At 44.4% G+C, this 22,517-nt stretch overlaps 1 protein-coding gene and 1 long non-coding RNA gene across 4 annotated transcripts in view; one reads left to right on the top strand and one right to left on the bottom strand.

The window, feature by feature from the left end:
- The window catches only part of HCFC2 (host cell factor C2), a 48,299-nt gene extending 41,316 nt beyond the window's left edge, over positions 1 to 6,983 (bottom strand). The window contains exons 1-3 of one of the 2 annotated variants that reach the window (XR_010129407.1): positions 6,739 to 6,932; positions 5,145 to 5,293; positions 3,360 to 3,520 (exon numbers count right to left, since the gene is read on the bottom strand). Coding sequence is in view for 1 of the 2 variants with exons in the window: in XM_019038376.4 (XP_018893921.1) it covers positions 3,360 to 3,520; positions 5,145 to 5,293; positions 6,739 to 6,901 (473 nt within the window). In the remaining variant the exon portion in view is untranslated. Of the gene's footprint in view, positions 1 to 3,359; positions 3,521 to 5,144; positions 5,294 to 6,738 lie in introns of both variants that reach the window. The other variant, XM_019038376.4, reaches the window with a different exon arrangement.
- LOC129525825 (uncharacterized) lies at positions 6,980 to 21,897 on the top strand. 2 transcript variants are annotated; one of them, XR_010129408.1, is made up of 3 exons: positions 6,980 to 7,513; positions 8,284 to 8,350; positions 18,115 to 21,897. It is a non-coding gene; the product is annotated as an uncharacterized lncRNA (long non-coding RNA). The 2 variants fall into 2 exon arrangements; XR_008670321.2 differs by having other exon boundaries at positions 6,990 to 7,308.
- The last annotated feature ends 620 nt before the right edge of the window (positions 21,898 to 22,517 follow it).

Below are 22,517 nucleotides of genomic sequence, written 5' to 3'. Positions count from 1 at the left end.
CCACTGACTCTGGCCTTGGCCATATGGCTGGTTTGACCAATGGAATGTGACCAGAAATGAATGTGTGCTTTAAACATAGGCTTTAAAAAGCATTGTATGTAACTGCATGCACCTACTGGCCCTCTGAAGTAGAATACCCTTGAGAAGCTTGCCCCATTATAAACAATAACCTAACAAAAGCTAATACATGAAAAAGGGTACATGAAAAGTGTTACATGAAAAAGGTTCCAAAAGATGTACATCAAATTGAATTATGTGTATTTGCCTATGTTGGGGGATAGTGCTGTTGAAAGAATACTGTACACTTTCTGATTTGACTTTTTACCAGTGTTATTTTAAAAATCTGTTTAATGGAAAAAGTTTTTCAAAAGACATATGTTGAAAGTAAAAGTATTGGCCAGGCGTGGTAGCTCAAGCCTGTAATCCCAGCACTTTGGTAGGCTGAGGCAGGCGGATCATGAGGTCAGGAGATCAAGACCATCCTGGCTAACACGGTGAAACCTCGTCTCTACTAAAAAACACAAAAAAATTAGCCAGGCATGGTGGCAGACGCCTGTAGTCCCAGCTACTCGGGAGGCTGAGGCAGGAGAATGGCGTGAACCCGGAAGGCGGAGCTTGCAGTGAGCTGAGATCGCGCCACTATACTCCAGCCTGGGCGACAGAGTGAGACTCCGTCTCAAAAAAAAAAAAAAAGTAAAAGTATCTGGATTACTGTGGTGGGATAATTTTTTTTCCTTTTCTGTAGTTTCCAAATTTTCCATGATATTTTAGTATTTCTATATTTTAAAAAAGTTTGGAAAAAAAGTTAAGATCCTACCATCAATCTAATGCAGGTAAAAAGACATTATAATGGTTGATAACTCTGCTGTATTATATGCTATGGCAACCTGAAAGTGCTTTGAAAATTATACCAATGATCTTATTTCACTATCACAATGACACTGTAATCACTCCCATTTCACAGTGAAGGAAACAGGCTTAGATTATTTGCTCTAAAGGACACACATGATAAGACCTGAATCAGAAAACAGCCCTTTGGACTCTAAATCTCCAAAGCTTGAGTGCTAGAATGACAATGTGATCAAAACACTATGTGAATATTATTCGGGCTTAAAAAGAAAAAAATATTGCAGCCATAAAAAAGAATGAGTTTGGCCGGGCGCAGTGGCTCACGCCTGTAATCCCAGCACTTTGGGAGGCCGAGGTGGGCAGATCACGAGGTCAGGAGATCGAGACCATCCTGGCTAACGCGGTGAAACCCCATGCTAGTCTCTATTAAAAATACAAAAAAATTAGCAGGGCGCGGTGGTGGGCGCCTGTAGTCCCAGCTACTCGGGTGGCTGAGGCAGGAGAATGGCGTGAACCCAGGAGGCGGAGCTTGCAGTGAGCCGGGATTGCGCCACTGCACTCCAGCCTGGGAGACAGAGCGAGATTCTGTCTCAAAAAAAAAGAGTTCATGTCCTTTGCAGGGACATGGATGAAGCTGGAAACCATCATTCTCAGCAAACTAACACAGAAACAGAAAACCAAACACTGCATGTTCTCACTCATAAGAGGGAGCTGAACAATGAGAAAACATGGACAGAGGGAAGGGAACATCACACACCAGGGCATATCGGGGGTTGCAGGGCAAGGGGAGGGAGAGCATTAGGACAAATACCTAATGCATGCGGGGCTTAAAACCTAGATGATGGGTTGATAGGTGCAGCAAACCACCATGGCACATGTATACCTATGTAACAAACCTGCACATTCTGCACATGCACTCCAGAACTTAAAGTAAAATAAAAATAAAAAAAAAAGAGAAAGTCTAAAAAAAAGAAAGAAAAAAATATACTACCATTTGCCACAGCATGGATGGAGCAGCAGGACATTATGCCAAGCGAAATAAGACAGACACAAAGAACAATATTGCATGATCTCATATGTGAAATCTTTTTTTTTTTTTAACAAAAAAGGTAAAACATATAGAAATAGAGAATAAAACAGTGGTTACCAGGGTCAGGGTGACAGGAAGGGAAGGAAATGGGGAAATGTAGGTCAAAAGATACAAAGTAGCAAATACCTAGGATAAACAAATTGAGAGATCTAATGTACAACATGAGGACTACAGTTAATAATAATGCATTGTATTCAGGATTTTTGTTTGTTTGTTTGTTTTTTTAAGATAGGGTCTAACTCTGTCACCCAGGCTGGAGTGCAGCAGCACGATCTCGGCTCACTGCAACCTCCACCTCCCAGGCTCAAGAAATCCTCCCACCTCAGCCTCTGAGTAGCTGTGACCACAGGGGCGTGCCACCATGCCCAGCTAATTTTTTGTATTTTTGGTAGAGACGGGGTTTTGCCATGTTGCCCAGGCTGATCTTGAACTGCTGGGCTCAAGCGATCCACCCACCTCGGCTTCCCAAAGTGCTGGGATTATAGGCATGAGCCACAACGCCTGGTGGTGACTACAGCTGCTCATGCCCCAGGCAGAAAAAAAATGGGTAACTATATGAAATGACGGATATATTACCACTATAGTAACCACTTTAATATATATACAAAATATCTATCTTATACCATCATGTTATATACCTTAAATTTACACAAATAAAATTTATTAAAAAAAAAAACTACATGGAACAGTATAGTTCCCCAAAGGAAAGAGGAATTCTTTGCAGAAAAAACCAACATTAGCTATAATAGGGGTCAACAATGTAGATAGCCCCATTATTTACAATCTGTGCCAGCAAACTACACCCTGTGGACCAAACCTGCCTACGAGCTGTTTCATAAAGGCTTATTGCAACTCCACATACAAACAAACAAAACATGATGTGAAAAGAAAAGAGGTAGTGAATTAATTCTGTTTGGGAAAAAGGAGGAAAGAATTGATTGTAAAAGTATATGCTAGTGTGAACTACTCTAATAGCTTCCTGTATAAAACATGGAAATGATAGCTTTCATTTTATAGTCAGAGTTTTGTCGCCAAATTCCCAGAGAAATCTAATTTTAAAATAACCATCTGTTACTTTTCATTATCATTTATGAGGCAGCTAAAATGCATTATGGCTCAATATATACAAATATATTGATACAAGCAGTTACATTAATATTAATTTAATAAGATGATTTCTCATTAGAAAGACACAGTTTTTTTGTTTTTAGCTCCAATGCTTTCTGAAGAAAAGACACAGTTTTGAAGACAAGTATGCTCCAGGGACTAAGGAAAACACAAACACACACAAATCCGTCCACTGTTAGGTTGAAATGCAAAAAGCTAAGCATCATCCCTTTTAAAAATTAAAGATGGAAAAAATAAAATGTTCCTACTCTAAATCATAAAATAAGCATTTGGTCTGAAAGGGTCAGCATACCTGGGAACATTATTGTTTGAATCTTCGCTTTCGTTTGCCAGGCCACCAAACAAATAGCATTTGTTACCATATAAAGAGAAGCTATGTCCAAGCCGAGGACAAGGAGGTAAACCAGAAGGAGGGGGATGGGGTTTCACTTTTTTCCATAACCAACGACTTGCCTAAAAAAAAAAGGGCACAAATACAGTCAGACAAAATCAAGAAAGCACTCCTATATTGTCAATAGTGCAACATCATATCAATACATTTTAATCTAAATCCCATCAGAAGGCACTAAAAAACTACTTTTGGGACAAATGACAAATAACCAGCTAACTTCTGGAATTAAAATACATGTTCCAGTAGACATTCAAGTTACTCTTCCATATTCACAGATTTCCATGGCAAACTCAGCATATAATAATAAACACTAACTGTTCTAAAGTATTTTCCAAATGAAAAATAAAGTATTATACATAGCTTCAAGATTAAATTTATATATTCTTACTTTCTGAAAAAAGGTAATCCATGAATGGTAAATATTTTAACCTTTTAAAGGTAAACATAAAGCTCATTTAACACATCAAATTCCAAAACTTATTCTCTGGCCATGGATGTTTTCTTTAGCTGAAATTATTTTTGCAATGAGTTGCTTGTAAATAGGTATAACCACTCACATCTGTCAATTAGCAGATACCCGCATGATCACTGCCCTAGGGATAAGGCACAGATCAGGAAGAAAAGTCAACAAGGGCTATGAGTCTGGTTTAATAAGACTCAAATTTAGAAAGGTTATGGGAAACTGTTACTCCTCTTTTGTATGTATTGTCAAGGTGGGGGGTGTAGTAAATATTAGTATGAGGGTAACAATTTCTAAAACACTAAAGCAGTGGTTTTCAAAGTATAGCCTAGGGGCCAGGCACGGTGATTTTCCAAATGTGGAAAGTTTTATTCAAAGTTGTGAATCTGTCAGTTGATACCAATGCCAACTATCCCTCTGTGAGTCCTGCAGTACTTAATACTTAAGAACTTGCGGCACAGCACGGTGGCTCACGTTGGGTAATCCCAGCACTTTGGGAGGCCCAGGTGGGTGGATCACCTGAGGTCAGGAGTTCAAGACCAGCCTGGCCAACATGGTGAAAACCCGTCTCTACTAAAAATACAAAAATTAGCTGGGCATGGTGGCGCGTGCCTGTAGTCACAGCTACTCAGGAGGCTGAGGCAGGAGAATTGCTTGAACCCAGGAGACGGAGGTTGCAGTGAGCCGAGATTGCGCGGCTGCAGTCCAGCCTGGGTGACAGAGCAAGACTCCGTCTCTAAACAAACAAACCAGGAGCATCAGCAGCTGGGAACCTGGTAGAAATGCAAATGCTCATGGCCTTCCTCTGACTCAGAAACTCTCTGGGTAGGACCCAGCAATCTGTGTTTTCACAGGTTCTCCAGGCGCTCCTGTTGCAGGCTAAAGTTTCTACTGCACTAAGATACAAAAACCTAAATATATAACATGTACAACTGATGCTACGTAACAGATATCTTGATGTTATAAATGTTGCACTGGGTATGGGAAAAAGACTTGCCAGGAAACTTTGGGTTTTAAGTGAAGTGGAAACATTTTCTATAAAGCTATAAAATGTGAAGTTTACATTACTTGAATAATATTACTTGAATAATACTTTACTTGAATAATACATTACTTGAATAAATTAAAATGTGTTAAACAATGTTAGTAATGTTGCAATCTTTTGAAAAATTATGAACAATATCATTATTAAAGCCTCAGAATGAAACAATATTAAATACACTTACTTGTAACTCATATAACTCATTGCTGTATCTTCCATATTCAACCATTCCCCCAAATACTAATATTCTGGTACCATCACAGACAAATCCATGGGCAGCACAGCCTGGAGGGATATCTCCTCTAACAGCTGGCAGAAACCACTGATTCGTAGCTAGTTGCCAAAATAAAATGAAAACCGATTATAACAAACAACGGTTATCATATACTATCAGCAAATATATATCATCAATATCAGTGGGTCTCAACTGGGGATGATTCTGCCCCCCAGAAGACATCTGGTAATGTCTGGTGACATTTTTAGTTGTCACAACTGGAGGGGGCTGTTACTGGCATCTAGTAGGTAGACGCAGGGATGCTGCCAAACATCTTACAATGTACAGGGCAATACAGGGCAGCTTCCCCCAACCTCAAAAAAGAATTACCTGGCCCAAAAGGTCCAGAGTGCTGCTGTGGAAAAACCCTGATTTGTATCATTTAATTCTTACAAAACGCCCTGCTGGGTGAGTATAAAAATCTCTATTTTACAACTGAAAATTGTGAGGCTTAAAAAGGTTTGGTAACTTTAGCGCTGATCCTGGGCAACCGGCAGAGCAAGATTCAAATCAGGTCTAATTTGTTCCAAAGCCAGGGATTTTACACTAAGACCAAACTGTCAGTTACATTTTACCTTCATATGCTGGGGCGCTGGGAGGAGGAGAGGGTGAAAAAAATAAAACTTCTCAGACTCCACTATTTTGTTAACCTTCAAATTATTCCTGTGATTAAATTGTTTGGTCAAAGAAAAGTTATCGGTCATGAAGTAGACCCAAAATTCCATCACTGTCTTTACACCAAACAGATTTCTTGTGACAGCCTGAGCATTTACAAGGGGGAAAAAAAAAATTAAATCCAGTCTCCTTTCTATCCCACAGAGGCCCTCAAAGATAGGGGCTCCCTGCCCAGGGGCACTTGTGATCTGCAGTGGTGCTCAAGTTATGACCGTCCTCTTTCCGAGGGCCAGTCCCGAAGGGCGCCCACACCGAGTATGCAGACACAAGGCCGCCTCACCACGTCCCCGCCGGTTTAGAGCGCGGCCCACGGAGGGGCTCTTGACCGTTACCTGCCAAACACCGGGTTGTATTTGAGGCGAGAGTGCCAGAAGGCCTCTCGTTTTCCCTCCTCACCCCCTAGATGGTCTTCCTCCTAAGGAAGGCAGGCAGGCAAAGACGGGAAAGGCCCCAAGGAACTTTGGTTTGGAGTGGGTTTTGTTTTTTGACAGAGGCGAGATTTCGGGGAGTGGCCCAGGCGGTTGGACATGGTCTTCTGTCGCCTGCGTCCGCCTGTCGGGCTGGGGTGGGGGCGTCCGGGATCCCCCGCCTGAAGGCCGGTGCGCCCCGCTCGGGGTCCGTTGCGCCCCAAGGGCCCCGGAGATCCAGAGCTGCCGTCCGGGACAGAGCTGCGGGACCCGGGCCGCCCGGCTGAGCAGCGCTCCCCGCCGCCCGCCCAAGGAAGCAGTGACCGGGCGGTGACAGCTGTCAGGGCCGCGGCCGCCGCCTCGCCTCCCCTCCCCCTCCGCAGCTCCAGCAGGCGGGGCCGACGAGCCGCCGCCGCGCCTACCCGTGTTGTAAACGTGCAGCTCATCCGCGATGCCCTCATTTCCCCCTCCAAAGATGATCATCAGCTCCCGGATGGCCACCGCTCGGTGTCCGTGCCGGGCGCGGGGGACCGGCCCCGTGAAGGAAGAAACTCGCCTCCAGTTGAGGAGGCTGGGAGCCGCCATCTTCCCAACCCCCGCCCCTCTGCCCACAATGCACCGCTCCCGCCTCAACCGGCTGCTCCCTGGGGAGGGCGGGGACCCGCCTCCAGCTGTGCTGGGGTCACGTGGCCGCGGGCGCCGGGGGCCAGGCTGGAGGCCCGCGGGCAGTGGAGAGACGCTGGGGAAGGGGGGTCCTGACAGGGGAGCCCCGCCCCCACCCCAGGCGACGTGGCCAGCGGCCACCCGGAGCAACGCACCTTAGGGTAGAAGGACGCTTCCCACTGACCACGTCTCCCATCCCCACCCAGAGCCTCCCGTTCGGTATTTTGGGAAGAAGCCACAGCATCTTCCTTTACGTCCACTTTAATTGAGCATCTAGGATGTGTGGGCGAGGCAGTCTCACAAGCAACGTGAGAGAAGCTCGGGTAGAGGTGCGAAGAGCTGGGAGCGCAGGGCGGGGACCTCGCACGGGAGGGTGCGGGCGGGAGCCTGCCTCGCGAGCCCGGGCCACGGCCGCTGCTCCCGACCGTGACTGGGACCCGGGCAGGGAAGGTCGCTACAAAGCCTGCCGGGCGAACCGAAGGCAGCTTTGTGCGGAGCCATGCCAGGAAGCTTGGGAACCGTGAGCCACAAGAGGTATTTTTGGTTTGTTTGGCTTAAGCAGAGGAGAGATGGTTTGTAGGTTTCTGTTTCATTGCTAGCTAACAAGTGAGGGCTGTCCACAGCCTGGCATGCCCTAAGTGCCTCATGTGTATTAACTCATGTAATCCATCCAACAATCCAGTGAGGTGGCTCCTGTTATCTCCCTTTCATGGATGGGAAATGAGGCACAGTGCAGTAAAGTAATTTTCTGATGGACACAAAAGAGAGGTGTTGAAAAAAAAGACTGGGGCCAGGATTCCAACACAGGGCTTCTGATTCCAGAACCCCCAAGCCCTTATATCATATAACATACTGCCTCTGATAGCAGTCATATCCAACCATTATACCATACTGCCTCTGATAGCAGTCATACGCAACTCTTTATTTTTATTTGTTTATTTTAGATAGGGTCTGGCTCTGTTGCCGGAATGCAGTGGCGCGATCAGAGCTCACTGCAAGCTCGAGCTCCTGGGCTCCAGCGATCCTCCTGCCTTGGCCTCCCAAAGTGCTGGAACTACAGGCATGAGCCACCGCACCCAGCCAATGCAACGCTTAATAAGGCCTAGCTGCCCTGTGATTTGGTCCTACACATAATCACACAAGTCCATTAGGAATAAAACTGCACTGCATATGGGATTCATGCCAAATGAGTAGATTTTAGCCGCTCTTGCCACAGAGACACAAAAAGGGTTGGTGGTAACTATATGAGATGATGGATATGTTAATATGCTTCACTATAGTAACCTTGTGACTGCCTGTTTCAGCTGTCCCCAACCTTTTTGGCACTAGGAACCGGTTTCATGGAAGACAATTTTTCCACGGACTTGGCAGGTGAGTGGGTGGTATGGACTTGGCAGGGGGATGGGGGCTATGGTTTCGGCATGAAACTGTTCCACCTCAGATCATCAGGCATAAGATTCTCATAGGGAGTACACAATTTAGATCCCTCCTATGGGCAGTTCACAGTAGGGTTCGAGCTCCTATGAGAATCTAATGCGCGGTTGATCTGACAGGAGGCGGAGCTCAGGAAGGTCATGGGGGTTCCGAACAGGCCGAGGACTGGTTGCTGGGGATTGGGGACCCCTGGTCTATATGATATCATAACTTCATATTGTATATCTTAAATATCCACAATACAAGTTATTTTTTAAAATTTTAATTGAAAAAGGACTGGGCATGGTGACTCACACCTGTAATCCCAGCACTTTTGGAGGCTGAGACAGAAGGATCCACTGATCCCAGGAGTTTGAGACCAGCTCGGTCAAGATGGTGAGATCCCATCTCTATTTTTATTAAAGAGAGATAAATAAGAGATACAAGTCCAGTGGAAGAAAAAATTGAAAGCAATTTAAATTCCTACCTCAGATTCTCAAGAGGTACTGAAAGGAGAACACAGACACTGTATAGTAAATTTCCTAAAACTCTTTTTTTCCTCTTATTTTACCATTTTCAATTTCTCTTATATGCCTCATTCACCCAACTCCCTTAAACCTCAGCATGCTTCTCCACCTTCTCATCTATCTAAGCTTTTTTTGAGAGATAACTCTCTATGTTTTAAAAAGGAATTCTCAGGCCGGGTGCGGTGGCTCACACCTGTAATCCCAGCACTTTGAGAGGCCGAGGAGGGCAGATTACCTGAGGTCAGGAGTTCGAGACCAGCCTGGCCAACATGGTGAAACCCATCTCTACCAAAAATACAAAAATTAGCCGGGCGTGGTGGTGCATGCCTGTAATCCCAGCTACTTGGGAGGCTGAGGTAGGAGAATCACTTGAACCTGGGAGGCAGAGGTTGCAGTGAGCCAAGATGGTGCCATTGCACTCCAGCCTGGGCAACAAGAACAAAACTCTGTCTAAAAAACAAACAAACAAACAAAAACCCCAAAAGGAATTCTCACTATTTTTTTTAGCTTCTGCTTCTTAAATTCTCCCTCTCACTGAGTATTAACCCAATTTTTTTTTTTTTTTTTTTGAGATGGAGTTTTGCTCTTGTTGCCCAGGCTGGGGTGTAATGGCGCCGATATTGGCTCACTGCAACCTCCACCTCCTAGGTTCAAGCAATTCTCCTGCCTCAGCCTCCTGAGTAGCTGGGATTACAGGCATGCACCACCACACCTGGCTAATTCTGTATTTTTAGTAGGGACGAGGTTTCTCCATGTTGGTCAGGCTAGTCTTGAACTCCCGACCTCAGGTGATCTGCCCGCCTTGGTCTCCTAAGGTGCTGGGATTACAGGCATGAACCACTGCGCCTGGCCAGCCCAATTTCATAATACGTCCAAAGAGAATTTGGAAAGGGAGGGAAAAATAAGATGTCTGCGAACAGAAAAGAGGTTATGAATATTTATCTATTAATATTTTTCTATGTCACATACATAACATAGGAGGCTCTTAAATGTTGCCATAATAAAGTTTTTATGGATTTGAAATAAAACTGGAAGAGTTGGAATAAAGCAGTGAGTTTTTCATAAAACCCAAAGTGTTTAATTTAAAGAACTGTACTTTGTTCTGAGAGTTTTGTGCCTAGATGGTAGTTTTTTTCTAATGCGCTTATAGCACAAGGTTAAAGGAAAAAATCAAACGTTCCAACCCTAATGTTGAACTTCAAATTTAAAAAAACTAGTCTATGATATTTGAAAGCCCGAGAACCCTTGAACTAGGAGAAAAATTAAGGCAAAATATTTTTAAGACAAAAGAGATTGCAAGCTATAACTGGTGGCTTAGATAGGGAGCTGCAGGGTGATGAGGAAATGTGTACTAGTTTCCTAGGGCTGCTGTGAAACAATAGGAATGTTTTGTTTCACAGTTCTGAAGGATATATAAGTCTGAAATCAAAGTGTTAGTAGGGCTGTGATCCCTGCAAAACCTGTAGGAGAGAATGCTTCCATGCCTCTTTCTAGCTTCTGGTGGCAGCTGTCAATCCATGGCAGCCCTTGGCTTGTCAATGAATCACTCCAGTCTCTGACTCCATCACATCATCACGTGGTGTTCTCCCTGTGTGTCTGTCTCTTCTTTTTTTTTTTTTTTTTTTGAGACAAGGTCTGGCTCTGTCACCCAGGCTGGAGTGCAATGGTGCAATCTCAGCTTGCTGCAGCCTCCACCTCCCAGGCTTAAGTGATCCTCCCACCTCAGCTTCTGGAGTAGCTGGGATTATAGGTGTGCACTACCATGCCTGGCTAGTTTTTAAATTTTTTCTAGAGATGAGGTTTTACCGTGTTTCCCATGCTGGTCTTGAACTCCTGAGCTCAAGCAATCCTCCTGCATCAGCCTCCCAAAGTGCTGGGATTACAGACGTGAGCCACTGCGCCCAGCCTCTTCTCCTCTTATTGTAAATTCACTAGTTATATTGGATTAGGGCTCATCCTGTGATCTCATCTTAACTTGATTATATCAGCAAGTATCCCATATCCAAATAAAGTCATATTCATAGGTACAGCAGGTTAAGGCTTCAGCATGTCTTTTGGGGGAGATACAATTCAATCTATGACAAAGTACATAATCCAATGGGAAAGATGTTTTAGTAGAGCAGTTTTGAGTAATCTGTCCTTGAGGGAGGCATCTAAAATAGGTCCCCATTTCACAGTAAAGTACCTTCAATCTCTGAAACTTCAAGAATGTAGTTTGGAAACAACAACCCAGGAGGAGAGTTTGGAGAAGAGGGATGGAAAATAGCACCCTGAAGAAGCCAGCATTGATGGGGTAAAGACAAGAGGAGGCACTCATGAAGGAAATAGAGAATAGGTAGCCAGAGAAGTTAAAAGGGAACTGGGTGAGGGTGATGTCAAAGAAGCCACAGGCAAAGAGGGTTTCATAGAGGCAGAAGTGGTAAGGAAAGCCAAAAGCCACAGAGAGGTCAGGGAAGAAGAGGATGAAGAAGCAACTGTTGGATTTGCAAATTAGGAGGTTAGTAGTGGCCTAGAATTAAAATGTTTTCAATGGAGTGGGAGGGAAAGAAGCCAGAGAGAACTGAAGCATGAGTTAGAAAATGCGGATAACATGTGTAGTCTATTCTTTACGGAGACTTGGCCATGTAAGGAAAGAAAGAACAATGGCTGGCAAGGAGAGAGAGGTACTGTGTAAATTGTTATTATTTTGGATGGTGAGACTTGTGGGCCCAGAAGAAGGATCCAGTTGCAAACAAAAGGTCGGAAGAGCACAACCAGCAATCATTTCCAACCTTCTCCTTGCCTGCCTCTCATTATTGAGGCTGGGAAGGAAAAAAACAAACAAACAAAATACAAACAAACAAATAAAAACTTTCCCAGACTACTGTACCCACTCTCCTTCAAGATGACCCCCAATGTCTGCTCTCCTTTTCTTTTCAGTAACAGAATCTGGACTCTGAGCTGGGCACATGACCATTCTAAATAAAAACTAATTTCCCAAGCTTCCCTCAACTTGTTGTGGCCTGTGGCTAAATATTGACCTATGGGTTGTAAGCAAAAGTAATATATATAATTCCAGAATGTGTTCTGGAGGAGGGAAGCTTCCTTTCTCTTACTCTTTCCTGCTGTCTGGAATGCAAATGTAATGGCTAGAACTGGAGCAGCCATCTTGGACCATGAGCTGGAAGAAGCCTAATTTCCTGAGTACTTAGTGAAGTAGAGCAGCTCCACTGGAAATTACATCCCATAGGGCAAGTAGATCTGTTCAGAAAGAGCTGGGATTTGGTGGATCAAGGTCCTGGAGGATCAAGGAAAGATGGATCCTGAAGTCCATGTATACCTACATGTATACCAGGGTTGAATAGATACATTAATTCTCTATTATAGATTATATAAATATTATGTATTCTATACATGTACAGGAATCCCTCTTTAGCCATGGTTTCACTTACCCACAGTCAATGCAGTCTGAGAATATTAAATGGAAAATTCCAGAAATAAGCAATTTGTAAGTTTTAAATTGTGTAACATCCTGAGTCACATGATGAAGTCTTGCGCTGTCCCGCTCTTACCTGCCTGGGATGTGAATCATCCTTTGTCCAGTGTTTCCACACTGTATGTGCCACCTGCCCATTCGTCATTGAGTAGCTGTCTTAGTTAGAGGTATATAGGATTTGGTGCTATCCGTGGTTTTAGGCATCTCTGGAGGTCTTTGAATGTATCCCCCTTGGGTAAGGGAGCATCTGTTGTGTTATAGAAAGCTCTATTGGACAGTGCTGCTCTAGACTTTTTAGGCATATGTTAGAGAAGGTACTTTCATCTCTCACTACTTCCTCTCCTCTCTGCCCACTCCTCCATATCAAACACCCACCAGAGTCATTTAGCTGGACTGTTTCATTTGGGGTTAAGATCAAGGGCTTTAAGACCCAACAGGTTGTAGCTACTTAACTAGTTGTATGGCCTTGGTCAAATTATTTATCCTCTTTGAACCTCAGATTCTTTGTCTATAAAATGGGAATAATAAGAGCATCTGCTTCTTAGGGTTAGTCAAAGGATTAAATGAGATAATATGGTTCCAAAGTGGCAGCAAAGAAGCAAGCTGGCTTCACACCCCCCAATGGAAAACCCAAAACTAATATTCAACACTGAAATTATCACCAGCAATATCCGAGAACTCAAATATGAGGATGAGACATTTGCTGGGGCCACAGAGAAGTTTAAAATACTCTGAGCAGGTGGTAAGAGAATCAGACTTCCATATCTGTAATCCCCTCCCCACAATCTGCCAGGCACCAACTGCATGAAAATTTCCCCCAACTCACAGGCTGTACACTGTAAAAAGTGAGATCAAGGCATAGACAACCAGCTTCTCCACAATCTTGGGTTCCCTTGCAGGAGACTTGTCCCTGCCTCAACCACTAGAAGCATCAGCAGTCCCTAGAGGAGAAATATCCCTGAGAACAGCCAGAGACAAAGGGGAGAGGTGAGACTACCATCCCAGCTCTGGAAACTCTGCTGTGTAACTTGACAAAAAGAGATGGAGACACGAAATCATAGTGGCTGTTCAGCAGCACCACACTGTAGGAGGTTGGGTCCATAGGTCCTTTGGACACTGAACCCCTAGCTAGCCTTCCCATACTACTGGGATATCCCCCATTAAGGACGAGGGGCACTGATTATTTATTAGAATGGAGGCAAACGTGGGTTTCAGCACCATCTAGTGCTGAAAATGGGGCAGCGACCTAGCAAGGGGGGAAAAAAAGAAAGAAATAGGTAAATGAAATAATACATGTAAAGTACAGGCAGTCTTCACTTTGCATGATAGCACTGTTCTGTAAACATGATATGCAAGCCAACCCCCTTCAAAGTGATCTCAATTATCAGTGGGAAAAATTACAATTGTTTTGTGATGTTTAAAAACTTTTGTCAAAATATTAAAAACTTTCTTACTGTTGGATATAAATATATAGAGAAATGAAAAAATTGTAAACCTAATATTTCTTTATTATGCCATAATTTAAAACAGAAATATTGAGAATTAACGTGTTTTGCTTTTTTTTTTTTTGAGACAGGGTCTTTGTCACCTGAGCTGAAGTACAGTGGCATGATCACAGCTCACCACAACCTTGACCTCCCAGGCTAAAGCAATCCTCCCACCTCAGCCTTCTGAGTAGTTGGGACCATAGGTACATACCACCACACCTGGCTAACTTTTTTATTTTTTGTAGAGACGGGGTCTCCCTATGTTGCTCAAGCTGGTCTTGAACTCCTGAGCTCGAGCCTCAGCCTTCCAAAGTGCTGGGATTACAGGTGTGAGCCACCATGCCCAGCCTCCTTTCTAAGTTTTCCTTTGTGCTTTCAATGTTGTGAGATATCTTTGAGCATTCCTTTAATGTGAATTTTTTGCCCATGTCACTTTCTGGAACATCTTTATCCTTTTCCTTACAACTTCCTTCCTTATTTATGTTCATAAGTTTACCTTTACTAAGTCTCTCTGGATGCCCATCTGGAGTTGAACAGTGGCAATGTCAACATTCCCATGACCACCAATTTCTTCTGTAACTCCAGTGATCTTTGATTTGAACTTCACTCCCACAATAATCACTTTTTGTTTCTTTGCTTCACTTTTATCTTTATTGGCAAATTCTGTCATCCATTTTTTAAAATGTTACTTGGAGATAAAGAGGCAACACAACTACATGCTTTGCTGTCTGTGCATAACTAAATAACAGATGTCCAGTGACCAGTCACCAGCAGACTACAAATGAAGTGATGTGCTGTGGTCACTGACCATGGCGTGCATCTGTTATTTACATAGTAATTTTGTGGACTGAAAACCTGGCAGCAAAGCTTGTATTTATGCAATTACTTACAGTTAATATACTGTGGTAACTGAAATTTGAACTGTATTATTGGGGGACTTGTGTTATATAACTAAACGGTGCTAATTGAAATCTGTGCTGTTACCATGCCAAGCAAGGACTGTGCTATACTTACGCAATGTCTGACATGTAGTTAGCATTTAATAAGTAGTAGATTGTTTTATTTCTATCATTATCATGATTTTATTATATTTCTACACTTTCTATTCCTCCTCCTGAGCTGCAGGCCAAAAAGTCAACCCTAGAATGAGAATCTGGTGCTGGAGGTGGCAGACAGTCCTGTGTTTTCAGCCAAGAGTGTAAATTGCAATGTCTTTAATCTCAATTGAGGACTCAGGCCAAGGGCCAAAGGCTTATTGCCAGAGGTCTGAGAAGAGGTTCTGGGGAGTGCTAGCAAGTGGGCAGAACTCAATAGCAGAGATCCTGGGCAGGGACTGTTGCCGAGGTGAGGGAAACAGATGGTGTCTGAGAGGTCTGTTTACAGATTGCAGGGCTCCAGCCATGGATCTTGGCTGAAGCTATGGCCAAAGCATAGAGAGGGCAGCTGGCAAGAGCAAGGCAGGGCTCCAGGCTAGATAGAACCTAACTTAATTGCCAGAACAGGGAACTGGGCCAAGGAAGAAAAACAGTTACCGCATGCGGGAGAGAGGGAACTCAAGTGTGAGACTCAGGTGCTGGAGCAATTGCTGCAGTTCAGGGAGTAGCAGGGGAAAGCAAGAGCACCGAAGCTCAGGGCAACAGGAAGATGACCTGCAACTGAACCACACCAGGCAAAAGAGAGGGAATTGAGGCTGCTATGGTAATTCCTGCCCCATATGTGTGATGTTGGAGCCCAGCCATGGGAGACAAACGTGGCAAAGAGGCTTGTCAGCCTGACCCAATGTGGTAATTCATGTACTACTACAGAAGACTTATTCCTTTCCTCCCAGGCAAACTTATCAGCTTTAATAGATTTTATCTAGGACCTTATCTAAAAGTTATATACTCAGTCAAGGCAGACCCAGTTAGCAAGAAGAAATGATGAACATCTGACCTTCAACTAGTAAGAAATAAACATGGAATAATAGAGACTAAGATACATGTTTTGTTGACAAGTGATACCACAAATATAAAATGCATGTGAAATGCATACATATTGCATGGGGTTGCACTCAGGCATGTAACTAAATCTAACCAAACTTAGTTGACCACTTAAGGGTTTATTTTCCTCACATAGCAAGATTTTCCATAAGTAGTTAGTTCAGGGCTGCTGTGGTGATTCTCTGCCATCTTTAGCATATGCCAGGCTGCAGAATGACAGAGTGCCAGGGACCCCATTCATATAATGCAAGGATATTTTCCATTTACTTCTACAGATATACTCTCCACCCTTCAACCTGTTCAGTGTCCTGAGAGGCTGACCTGAATGGATTATAGCACTTGAGCTTCTTGCCCTCTGACTTCTAGTTGGATTTGGTCAATGGGAGACACTACCAACAGGAGACTGTGAGGCTGGGGTAATCAGCCCCTCGTCCCTTTTGTGCAGAGCACCACAGGTTGGCTGTATCCCAGTGGGAGGGCTGCTCTTGCTGGCCACCCTCTCCATATCCTCTCTCCAGGTCCTGGAAACCACTCTCTCTTGTTGCCCTTCAGAGTTTGGGGTGGTAATAACTCCCTGCTATTGCTAGCCCCAGGGTACTGCATCATCTCTTAACCATGTTTCCCTGACAGTGATTACACCTTTTCAATTAGTGCCTTTTTAAAAAGTCTCCACCATTACCCTATTGGAGGGAGCTGTCTGTATCCTGCCAGGACCCTGACTGATTCAACTCTGTAGTCACTGTGCACAACCAGTGTGGCCATATGCAGCAGCACACTGCGGGCCTCTTATCCCCATGGCTGCAAGGTGGCTACTTCACACGCAAGATTCAAGGTTGGATTTTAAACAGGAAGAGAGGGCAAAAGACACCAAAGAGCTCTTTGCCAGGAAAACACTAGCTTTCGAGGAAGTACTAGACAGCAGATGTCTGCTCACGTGCCACTCTAGCTGCAGGACATCCAAGGAGGAGAATCTTTTCAAATAGGCATTTTGCTGTCCAAATGAAATCGTGTTTCTATTAGAAGGGAGGAAGCAGAGCAATGAACATGGGGAGGCAGATATCCAAAGGAAATAAAATCAGTATTTCAATGGGGAGGCAGATATCTCTTTGAAATACTGATTTTATTTCCTTTGGATATCTGCCTCCCCATGTTCATTGCAGCATTATTTATCATAGTCAAGATATGGAATCAACTTAAGTATCCATTGATGGGTGAATGGATAAATATATTGTGGTACATATATGCAATAGAATATTATTCAGCCATGTAAAGGAAATCCTGCTATTTTTGACAACGTGGATGAAACTTGAGGGCATTATGCTAAGTGAAATAAGCCAGATACAGAAAAACAAATACATACAATTTTACTTATATTTGTAATCTAAGAAAGTCAAACTCATAGAAGCAGGGAGTAGGTGGAATGGTGGTTGCTAGGGTGAGGGGATGGGGAAAATGGGGAGATGTTAGTCAAACAGTATAAACTTTCAGTTATCAGATGAGCAAATTCTGGGGATCTAGTGTAGAAAATGGGTGGTGTTGGATGTGTTAATTAATTTGATTGTGGTAATCATTACACAGTGTACATGCATATCAAGTCAACACCGTACATCTTGAATGTATTCAGTCTTTGTCAGTTAAATGTTTAAATTTAAAATTAAATATTCAATTATATATTATTCAATAAAATCAATTACATATTATAGTTCAATTTCAATTAAATATTACTTTTTTTTTTTTTTGAGACAGAGTCTTGCTTTGTTGCCCAGGCTGGAGTGCAGTGGTGCAATCTCAGCTCACTGCAAACTCCACCTCCCGGGTTCACGCCATTCTCCTGCCTCAGCCTCCTGAGTAGTTGGGACTACAGGCACCTGCCACTGTGCCCGGCTAATTTTTTATATTTCTAGTAGAGACAGGGTTTCACTGTGTTAGCCAGGATGGTCTTGATCTCCTGACCTCGTGATCCGCCCGCCTCGGCCTCCCAAAGTGCTGGGATTACAGGTGTGAGCCACCACGCCCGGCTAAATATTACTTTTGTTTAAAAACAACAGCAATAATAACTTCCATTTCTTGAGTCCTTATTGAGTGCCTTACATGCATGATGTCTTTTAACCCACACAAGAGTCCTATTAGTAGTCCCCACTTAACAGATGAGGAAACTGGAGGTAAGACCTGTGCTCACACTAGGTATGTCTGTCTCCAAAGGCCACTCTGGTATCATGCATATCCTCTGTTTCTTTTCTCATTTCTTCCCCAGGGAAAATCTGTGCATACAGTGTGGACATCTAAGTCATACATAACAAGCCTGTTGCATCCTTGGAGCATGGCACAGCAGGAATAAAGGAGAAAGAAGCTGGAATCAGACAGTGGGGGTCAGGGAGAAGATCTATAACATTCTGCTAGGTGGATGAGAGATGCAAAGGAGATGACATGATCTGTGAAGGAAATTGCACTGGGCAGGTGTCAGCTCAGGCTGCTGTCCACATGATGCCTGGGACATGTCTGAGGGACTAGCCTGCTGCAAGTTAACAGCACATAATTCTGGAAGGGCGGTGGGAAACCCTGAGCCAGAAGTGGTTCTTATTTTCGCTCATGTGTGTGCAGTGAGTATTTAGAGCATAGGATATTGTGCTGCCCCTGAACCTTCTGACTTCCCAGAGGTGACCAACGTTTTAGCTAAAAACATTTAGCTAAATGTTTGAATGGAATTGTGCTTTAAAATAAGGTACAACTTGCTGAGCATGGTGGTGCATGACTACAGTCCCAGCTACTCGGGAGGCTGAGGAGAAAGGCCCAGGAATTCAAGTCCAGCCTGGGCAACATAGCAAGACACGTCTCTACATAATAATAATAATCATTAATACATAAAATAAGGTACAAGATGCTGGGGGTAAAGAGAGAAGAGGAGGGGCATCATGTCAAGCCTCTCCAGGAGAAAGGACACACCTGCTGGATTGTGTGAGGGATTTAGAATAGGGGCATATAAGGGATCACAGGGCAGTCAATAATTCTACACAGGCAGCAAATTTGATGCTGAAGGATGACCAATGTGGATGCCATGCCACTTAACGCTACTGTTGCAGCCGCAGATCCTAGTATTTGAAATATGCCTCAAGAAGGAAACACTTAAGAAGTGCTGAATAACCCTCTCCCTCTCCCTCTCCCTCTCCCTCTCCCTCTCCCTCGTCTCCATCTCCCCACGGTCTCCCTCTCCCTCTCTTTCCACGGTCTCCCTCTGATGCCAAGCCGAAGCTGGACTGTACTGCTGCCATCTCGGCTCACTGCAACCTCCCTGCCTGATTCTCCTGCCTCAGCCTGCCGAGTGCCTGCGATTGCAGGCGCACGCTGCCACGCCTGACTGGTTTTCGTATTTTTTTGGTGGAGACGGGGTTTCGCTGTGTTGGCTGGGCTGGTCTCCAGCTCCTAGCCGCGAGTGATCCGCCAGCCTCGGCCTCCCGAGGTGCCGGGATTGCAGACGGAGTCTCGTTCACTCAGTGCTCAATGGCGCCCAAGCTGGAGTGCAGTGGCGTGATCTCCGCTCGCTACAACCTCCACCTCCCAGCAGCCTGCCTTGGCCTCCGAAAGTGCCGAGATTGCAGCCTCTGCCTGGCCGCCACCCCGTCTGGGAAGTGAGGAGCGTCTCTGCCTGGCCGCCCATCATCTGGGATGTGAGGAGCCCCTCTGCCTGGCTGCCCAGTCTCGAAAGTGAGGAGCGTCTCTGCCCGGCCGCCATCCTATCTAGGAAGTGAGGAGTGTCTCTGCCCGGCCGCCCAGTCTGGGAAGTGAGGAGCGCCTCTTCCCGGCCGCCATCCCATCTAGGAAGTGAGGAGCGTCTCTGCCCGGCCGCCCATCATCTGAGATGTGGGGAGCGCCTCTGCCCCGCCGCTCCGTCTGGGATGTGAGGAGTGCCTCTGCCCGGCCGCGACCCCGTCTGGGAGGTGAGGAGCGTCTCTGCCCGGCCGCCCCGTCTGAGAAGTGAGGAGACCCTCCACCCGGCAGCCGCCCTGTCTGAGAAGTGAGGAGCCCCTCCGCCCGGCAGCCACCCCGTCTGGGAAGTGAGGAGCGTCTCCGCCAGGCCAGCCGCCCCGTCCGGGAGGGAGGTGGGGGGTCAGCCCCCGCCCGGCCAGCCGCCCCGTCCAGGAGGTGAGGGGCGCCTCTGCCCGGCCGCCCCTACTGGGAAGTGAGGAGCCCCTCTGCCCGGCCAGCCGCCCGGTCCGGGAGGGAGGTGGGGGGTCAGCCCCCGCCCGGCCAGCCGCCCCATCCGGCCGCCCCTACTGGGAAGTGAGGAGCCCCTCTGCCCGGCCACCACCCTATCTGGGAGGTGTACCCAACAGCTCATTGAGAACGGGCCATGATGACAATGGCGGTTTTGTGGAATAGAAAAGGGGGAAAGGTGGGGAAAGATTGAGAAATCAGGTGGCTGCTGTGTCTGTGTAGAAAGAAGTAGACATGGGAGACTTTTCATTTTGTTCTGTACTAAGAAAAATTCTTCTGCCTTGGGATCCTGTTGATCTATGACCTTACCCCCAACCCTGTGCTCTCTGAAACATGTGCTGTGTCCACTCAGGGTTAAATGGATTAAGGGCGGTGCAAGATGTGCTTTGTTAAACAGATGCTTGAAGGCAACATGCTCCTTAAGAGTCATCACCACTCCCTAATCTCAAGTACCCAGGGACACAAACACTGCGGAAGGCTGCAGGGTCCTCTGCCTAGGAAAACCAGAGACCTTTGTTCACTTGTTTATCTGCTGACCTTCCCTCCACTATTGTCCTATGACCCTGCCAAATCCCCCTCTGCGAGAAACACCCAAGAATGATCAATAAAAAAAAAAAAATAAAAATAGAAAAATAAAAAAAGCATTATTAGGGGGAAAAAAAAAAAAAGAAGTGCTGAATAAGAATTCCAATCCTGGCTTCATCGCTAACTTGCTTTGGGAACTTGGGCTTTAATTTTCTCAAAGCCTCAGTTTGCTCATCTGTAAATTGGGGCAAATAACATCTGTTCAACTTACCTACCAGAAACGTTGTGTGGCTAAAAAGAAATAGAAGGTATGAAAATGCTTTGGTTATATTCAAAGTTCTATATACATGGAAGATATTCAGGATCCTCCCACCTTCAAAGTTCATATCTAAGAAAACCCCTACTAAATCCTTTAGAATGGAACTGCTCAATATAGTAGCCACTAGCCACATTGACTACTGAGTACTTAAATGTGACTAGTGCAACTGAGGAACTGAATTTTTAATTTTATTTAACTGTAACTAATTTTAATTGAAAAACTGATACTCTATTCAATTACTGGAAAACTTTTAAGTACATTTGGACCAACCTGGATTCATGAATCTACTTTTGTTCCCAGTGTTTTTTCTATTTTTTTATTGATAACATAATAGATATACATATTTTGAGTGTGCATTCAAACATTTAATATTAATACATTCATATAATTTGTAAAGATCAAATCAGTGTAACTGGGATATCCATTATCTTAAATGAATCTACTTTTTAAATGGTATTTATAAAATCTAAAGATATGTAAAGTGTTTCTGCTTAAATTTAGTGTTTGAATTGAGATGTGCTCCAAGTGTACAACACACACCAAATTTCAAAGACTTAGTTAAAAAAAAAAAACACCGGGAAGGGCAGGAGGAAGGGAGAGATAGGGAGAGATTTGTTAAAGGATATAAAATTATAGCTAGATAGGAGGAATAGGTTCTAGTGTAGTATGGCCATAGTTAACAATAATATATAGCTTCAAAGAGCTAGAAGGAGGATATTGAATGTTTCCAACATAAGCATCAATATTTGAGATCATAGATATGCTAATTACAGTGTTCTGATCACTATACATAGTATATTGAAACATCACTATATACCCCATGAATATGTACAATTATTACATGAATATGTATCAAAACAAATTAAATTTAAAGACAAAACAAAGAACATAAAACATCTTCTTAATAATGTTTTATATTATGTGTTGAAATGATAACATCTTGTATATATTGGGTAAAGTAAAATATATCATTAAGATAAATTTTACCTCTTTGTACTTTTTTCTTAATGTGGCTACTAGAAAATTTTAAATTATAGCCAGGTGCAGTGATGTGCACCTGTAATCTCAGCTACTCAGGAGGCTGAGATGGGAGGATCGCCTGAACCTTGAAGTTCACGGCTGCAGTGAGCTGTGATCACGCCACTGCACTCCAGCCTGAGTAACAGAGCAAGACCCTGTCTCTTAAAAAAAAAAAAAGGTAAAATTGGCCGGATGCGGTGGCTCACGCCTGTAATCCCAGCACTTTGGGAGGCTGAGGCGGCGGATCACCTGAGGTCAGGAGTTTGAGACTAGCCTGGCCAACATGGCGAAACCCCATCTCTACTAAAAATACAAAAATTAGCTGGGTGTGGTGGCGGGCGCCTGTAATCCCAGCTACTCGGGAGGCTGAGGCAGGAGAATCATTTGAACCGGGGAGGCGGAGGTTGCAGTGAGCCGAGATCTCATCACTGCACTCTAGCCTGGGAGACAGAGCGAGACTCTGTCTCAAAAAAAAAAAAAAAAAAAAAAAAAAAAAGTAAAATTACAGGGTGGCTTGCATTTTATTTCTGTTGGAGAGCACCACTTTAGAAAGAGACAGTGAGCAGGGAGATCCTTATATC

The sequence above is a fragment of the Gorilla gorilla genome, chromosome 10 (assembly GCF_029281585.2).
Source record: "Gorilla gorilla gorilla isolate KB3781 chromosome 10, NHGRI_mGorGor1-v2.1_pri, whole genome shotgun sequence".
Lineage (NCBI taxonomy): Eukaryota > Metazoa > Chordata > Mammalia > Primates > Hominidae > Gorilla > Gorilla gorilla.
The sequence above is the reverse complement of the archived record's forward strand: the minus strand, read 5'-3'. Positions and strand labels throughout refer to the sequence as shown.